The 6,666-nt window shown below is 36.2% G+C and overlaps 1 protein-coding gene across 1 annotated transcript; it reads left to right on the forward strand.

Moving 5' to 3' along the window:
- Positions 1-1,336: 1,336 nt before the first annotated feature.
- Positions 1,337-5,846, forward strand: LOC136209040 (cystathionine gamma-synthase 1, chloroplastic). Its single transcript, XM_066000391.1, has 11 exons — positions 1,337-1,902; positions 2,403-2,506; positions 2,641-2,714; positions 2,801-2,969; positions 3,558-3,617; positions 3,718-3,921; positions 4,009-4,095; positions 4,288-4,395; positions 4,914-5,009; positions 5,127-5,245; positions 5,493-5,846. The coding sequence occupies exons 1-11, from the start codon at positions 1,410-1,412 to the stop codon at positions 5,614-5,616; spliced, it is 1,638 nt and encodes a 545-aa protein (XP_065856463.1). The 5' UTR covers positions 1,337-1,409; the 3' UTR covers positions 5,617-5,846.
- Positions 5,847-6,666: the final 820 nt, after the last annotated feature.

Consider the following 6,666-nt stretch of genomic DNA (forward strand, 5'->3'; position numbering starts at 1 on the left):
ATCAAGTGGCGTCATAAAACAACGATAAGTGACGGTGTACTTTGCATTTTAAACCGGTTTTCTGAGAAAAGATCGGGACGCTCACACACATACAGTAAAACCTCGATAAATGCATATCTTTGGGATCGAAAAAAAATATTCATTAAACGAGATTATTTATTTATCGATAAATGAATAAATTATTCATTTATCGATAAATCAGTGTTTATTATTTTATAGATAATTTTTCATTGTAAAATGCATACAGACGAAGAAATTATCCACTCAATAATGAATAATGATGATGAAAATGATTCATAGCCAAATGATAGCTGCGTTGTCGTAACTGTATCGTCAAAAGAGGTCTTTCAAGCAATGGTCACCTTAAACAACTACTTGCTACAACATGGGCAAAATATACCAGAAGTTGTGTTTGCACTACAAAAAGTTAAGGATGTTGTTCATTTTGGTTTAGGCGGAAAGAAAAAACAATCAACTATAGATGCATTTTTTCAGAAGAAATGACTTCTAGTCGATTGATGGAAAAGTTTTGGTCTCTCTATATATATTGTACGTAATTCAATAATTATTAATTTATATTTTCATTGGGCCCTTAAGGATTTAAATATTTTTATTACTTAATGCATTTAGCGATGTTATTACTTTAGTCCATTGGCCCAAGTCGGGACCGAAAGAATTTATTATATAAACGAGGTTATTACTTTATCGGATATTCATTTATCGAGGTTTAACTGTACTTTGTGAAATTTAAATCCTTAAGGGCCCAATGAAAATATAAATTAATAATTATTGAATTACGTACAATATATACTTAATTCTTTTTCATATTTTTTCTCCTTAAGTTTTAATCAATCTTATATCTAGATCATGATTGTGGTTTTGTTTGAAAAGGGCTTAGGAATTCAATAACTATTGTGTTTTGTCTTGTCTGTTTGGATATGAAGGAGTGACATGACACTCATCTCGAATCTTACAATTTATGTCAACAAGGGACCGATCAGGGTGCCTTCTATCCTTACTTTGTTTTTGACAAAGTAAATCTAACTTTGTTTTTTCACCATTGGATGATGAAGTGTAAAATTCATCCAATGGTGAAAACACACAAAGTAAGCATAGCCTAACCCGACCGATTAAAGGTCTGATTTTGTTTTGCATTGTGCAATATTCATTTTCTTTTTAAAAAAACAATTATAGTTTAGCCTCTTTTATATCCATTAGAAAAAAAAAAAAAGTTTAACCTAACTATGGTTCCGAAAGAAATAAAAAATCTGCCAACCTTAACCACAATGGCAAAAACGACAATCGGAACGCGCTTATAATAATCTGATTTGACCACACGAATACCGGTAGAGCCAGATCAAACCCCAGTTTACACACAGAAACAGAAAGAGAGAGACACCGATTCGCAAATGGCCGTGTCTTCGTGTCCGTGTGCCAAATTATTTCCCGCCACTGCCGCCTTATCCCCTTCCTTTGAGTGCCGTTCCGATCCATCGGGCACGGACCAGCCGAGTCACGGCCGATTCTCCACCCGAGTGAATGGAACGACCTCATTTCTTGGCGGAGGCATGCCATCTCTGATCTTGAGGTTTCCCCCCAATTTCGTTCGCCAGCTCAGCACCAAGGCTCGCCGCAACTGCAGCAACATTGGCGTCGCGCAAATCGTTGCGGCTTCGTGGTCCAACAACTCCGCCGCCGGTATTCCCTTGGCGGCGGCTAATGCAGCTGCCGCCGCCGCTTCCGCCATTCCCGCTGCTGAGCCGGTCAAGTTGACTGCCGGCAATGAGGAAGCGGGGGTGGAGGAGGTTAATGAAAATGGAAGTGTACAGTTGGAGGATTTGAGTAGCGATTTGAAATACTCGTCGTTTTTGAGTTCCGATGGGAGCTTATCTATTCATGCTGGTATATTCCATTCTCATTTTTCCTTTTTTCTATAGGTTATGTTTTATGTAATGTCTAATTAGGTTAATCGGAAGAGGTTGTTTGTGATCTCTTGTTTTAAATGGAAATGGAGGAATACGTCTTATATTTTATTCTCCTAATAAGATCCCTCCCAATCCTAAGGAGAGCATTTTGAATTGTTTTGCTGATATTAAAAAAGCATGGAGCTTGATTGATAGACAGTTAATGGGGGTTTATAAAGAAGAAATCGATTTCGTTTCATAGACTAGTTACTACTTAGTGTAGCTTTTCTATTTTTATGTCTGTTGTTTTCTTTGTTTCCTTTCTTTTGTACAAAAAAAGTTATGTTTGGCGTCTTGTTAGTTTCATCTCATAACTTCAATATTTCCTCTTGTTCTTTCGAGAGCAATTTCGTTTGTGCCTTTTATAAAATCTTTTATGGCTAATAAGAGTTTCAGTGATGGTAAATCAGTGTGTAATTCTGTTTCTGGTTACTCCAGGTGAGAGATTAGGTCGCGGTATAGTTACAGATGCAATTACGACTCCAGTGGTTAATACTTCTGCCTACTTTTTTAAGAAAACTGCTGAACTCATTGATTTCAAGGTTAGCGTTTAGCAACAAATCCAGTTCTTTAGTGATCCATTGCTTCACTCCTATCTGATGGGGTAATGATAACAGATTATTAAATGTATAGAGATTGTGTTGTTTTATATTTATATACGTGATCTTCATTGCAGGAGAAACGCCATGCAAGTTTTGAGTACGGCCGCTATGGAAATCCAACCACTGTGGTCTTAGAAGAGAAGATAAGGTTTGTCTCCTGATGGTGTTCCCTGCCCTTATGAACCAATAGTTATTAAACTGCTGTTTTTTTTTCTTTTTTAAATTTAAATGCAGTGCACTTGAGGGGGCAGAATCAACTTTAATCATGGCATCCGGGATGTGTGCTAGTACTGTCTTGTTGCTTGCATTGGTTCCGGCTGGTGGACATATTGTGACAACCACAGATTGCTATAGGAAGACTAGGATATTCATTGAGACTGTTCTTCCTAAAATGGGGATCACGGTACTGGTCCTGCCTTTCCATATTGCTTGCTGAATATTATGTTCCTTGAGGTTGCAGAATCCATCTTTTCCTTTGATACCTTACATATAAAGTCTCAATAATGTCCAGGTCCAATTGTTGCTTTTCTTGTTTGTATTGTAAGTGATGGTGTAAGGTCTGAAAAGTTTGATCATTTAACTTAAGCATTTGCGGGTGTGTTTTCACTGTTTTTGATACATTGAGGATGATGTCCAATGCCTAAATTTTTTCTTTTCGTGTTGTTTTACTCTTTTTTTAGATGAGCACATATCTAATTTGTCATTTTGTTCTAAGTTCCCACTGTAATGCTTGTGTGAAACACCTTGAAGTTTTGTGTAATTTTTTACTTTTACTTTTACTTTTTTTTTTCCTTTTTCTTTTTTCTTGGCTGTGTGTGTGAAGCTAATATGCTTTCTAATCTGTATGTTTCAAAGATTGTTGCTCTGTTTTTGTAAAATTATGATATTGGAATCTCTACTTGGCTGGGGATTTGTCTTATCTAGATACTCAGAGACATGGATTTATAATTTGAATTTCTGTTTATGGGGTTGATTATCATTGATTATGCAGGCCACCGTGATTGACCCTTCAGATATGGAAGGTCTTGAATCAGCCCTTGATAATAACAAAGTGAGTAGCAATAATGGATCACTATGTTTTCTAAAGCTCCCTTCATAGGCTTGCTCTGGTGATACTTTGTTCTAAGTTGACTCAACCTACATCGGTGCAGGTTTCTCTCTTTTTTACTGAGTCTCCTACCAATCCTTTCCTCAGATGTGTTGACATTAAGTTGGTTTCAGAGCTCTGCCACAAGAAAGGAGTATTAGTTTGCATTGATGGTACCTTTGCAACGCCTCTCAATCAGAAGGCGCTTGCTCTTGGTGCTGATCTTGTTGTGCATTCTGCAACAAAGTTCATTGGTGGCCACAATGATGTGAGTTTGAGCCTGTTGGTTAACTCATTAGTCAAATGATACCATCAGTTCACAAAGCAAAACATTAAGTGCACATATCTATTCCAGGTCCTTGCAGGTTGTGTTAGTGGTTCCACGAAGTTAGTTTCAGAAGTTCGTAATCTGCATCATGTTTTGGGTGGTACCCTCAACCCGGTGAGTTATTTTTATTTATATATCAGGCTTCACATTACATTGCAGATATTATAAGGTTCTAGGCTTGAGATTACATATTGGTATTTGGACTTACTATGCTCTAGAATGATTTGTTGGTTGGTCTTTAGACTAGATTTTTGCATGATCGTTTACTTGCAAATTGCACTCATATCCTTGCCAAAAATGCAACAGAATGCTGCATATCTGATCATCCGAGGCATGAAGACATTGCATCTTCGTGTACAGCAACAGAATTCAACAGCATTAAGGATGGCCGAAATTTTAGAGGCACATCCTAAGGTATGCATACCTTTTTCTTAATATCCTTTTCCTTCATTTGGTGAAACATATATTATTTTTTGGTCACTTAAACTGCCCTGTGTTTCTTAAGGACTCTTCATAAAAGAACCTTTAGCGTGAAGCACCTGTAGTCCCTCATGCTCACCATGAGCAGAGCCATGGTTATCTTATTCTGAGATTTTACTGTCTCAGAAAGCATGAAATCTCTCCCCAATGACTGGAATGAAGAAAATATCTTTGTATTCTCCATTCATCTTTGAGGATTGTGCTTAGTTAAATCTATAGATGCTCATATAAGCATCTTTATACATTGTGAAGTATAATTTTCCATTCATGTATTGACTGCTTACCTTCTGCAACAACAGGCTATGTTCCATTCTTGAATCTTCTGGTAATCCTATTGGAAAGGTTTAAATGATATGAAAATATATTGAGATAAATCGTATACTTGGTCTTCTTTGCGATGGCAAAAGTTATCATATCCTTCATGATGAGAATTGTTATAATGATGTTGACAGGTGAAGCGCGTTTATTATCCAGGCTTGCGTAGTCATCCTGAACATCACATTGCCAAGAAGCAAATGACTGGCTTCGGTGGGGTGGTGAGTTTTGAGGTGAGTACATTGGATTACGTTGAAAGCCAGTGGTGCATGTAAAACATTTTTTTTTGCTTGTGCTCCGCATTCATGTGAAGAAAAGTTTTAAGGTTCGTAATTTATTTAATGATGCAGGTGGATGGAGACTTGGCGACCACCATAAAATTTGTAGATTCATTGAAAATTCCATATATTGCCCCATCTTTTGGGGGCTGTGAAAGCATAGTGGATCAGCCAGCTATAATGTCTTACTGGTAAGCTGTATTTTCTTATTTATTTATGTGTTTGCAGTACTTTTATTTTCTCTGATTACGGTTTATGATTTTCATTCCCTCTGGGCTCATCTGTCTTTGAAGTGCCATAGGTTGTTCAATCTCCTTTGGAGAATGTCAAACTCACACTATTTTGTGCATTTTGCTGGGAGGGTGTAGATGCTGTTTGAATAGGTGAATGGATATTTGTTATCTTATTAATTATTGTTCGATGCGTGAATTTTGGTAGGGATCTTACACAACCACAGCGGGAGAGTTACGGGATTAAAGATAACTTGGTTAGATTTAGCTTTGGAGTTGAAGACTTTGAGGATTTGAAGGCTGATGTACTTCAAGCCCTGGAGGCAATATAGGCAAAGACAAATCGAAGCTCTGGTTTGAAGTCTTTTAATTGCCCTGGAGACGATATGAGGCGCGCATCATCTGTCCTTTTTTTTGTTCTTAATATTATTCTGTGTATGGTGGTTCAATTGATGTTTAATCACCAAAATATCTGTTGGACTTAGAAGTTTAGTCGAATAAGCAATGAGTGGTGAATAACATGGAAACATAATTACTTGTGATTGATTGGTTTGCTTGTTTGTATGGTTACTTTTTTATTGTGTTGTGTTGAGAAAGAGTCTCTACGTTTCAAAATGTTTTTGGTTTGGTGCTGAATAGACTGCTTCTGTCTAGTTTTTGTCATCTAAAAAGGTTTACCCGAAGTCATATTGCCATTTTTTAACAACAAATTACTTGATAATTTTCGAAAGGAATTCTGACGAGGTAATAAATCAAATATTCAGAATCTCTAATTATATTCAACTAACTCATTCGGTACATACAATTCTTAATGATAAAGAAAATAAACTTTTATTTTCTTTGATAGTGGAAGTTGAAACAACAATCTAAAAATGGGGAATAAAAGAGGAAATGGAAACCTTGTACGTCTGAGGAAACTATATAAATTAAAATGCTGCTTTCTCAATATTAACTAATGTATGGAGGGATTCAGGTAAAGAAAATATTGTTGATTTTAATTCTATACTAAAAGATGAAGTTAAATCTGAAGAGATTTGTGAAAAATTCCATGAGTAGGGAGCTAGAAAGAAAGAAAGAAAAAAGTAGAAGACTATCTTCCTCAATCCAGTTTGTAGTTTTGACTTCCTTAAGTCATGTCACACCTTAAGAATTTGTTTGGTTGAGAGTTATTTAAGGTAAGGTATGGTAAATGTAGAGAATTACTTGTTTGTTTTGAAGTGTAATTGTAAAGTAAGATAAGTGAGAGTGTGAAGTAAGGTAAGTGAAGGCAAAATTTACATGCTTTTTGTTACACCCAGATTTGGGAGTAAACATGGTTAATTAGATTTTTTTTCTCCAATAATACCCTCATTTTACATTTTATTTCCACTCTATCTTGCATT

This window comes from Euphorbia lathyris, chromosome 1 (assembly GCF_963576675.1).
Source record: "Euphorbia lathyris chromosome 1, ddEupLath1.1, whole genome shotgun sequence".
Classification (NCBI taxonomy): domain Eukaryota; kingdom Viridiplantae; phylum Streptophyta; class Magnoliopsida; order Malpighiales; family Euphorbiaceae; genus Euphorbia; species Euphorbia lathyris.

Excerpts from the sequence above, each read along its gene's own strand:
- LOC136209040 (XM_066000391.1), top strand. The coding sequence starts at position 1,410 with ATGGCCGTGTCTTCGTGTCCGTGTGCCAAATTATTTCCCGCCACTGCC. Across the intron at positions 2,507-2,640 it reads CTGAACTCATTGATTTCAAG|GAGAAACGCCATGCAAGTTT; the intron begins GTTAGCGTTTAG and ends TCTTCATTGCAG. Across the intron at positions 4,096-4,287 it reads TGGGTGGTACCCTCAACCCG|AATGCTGCATATCTGATCAT; the intron begins GTGAGTTATTTT and ends AAAATGCAACAG.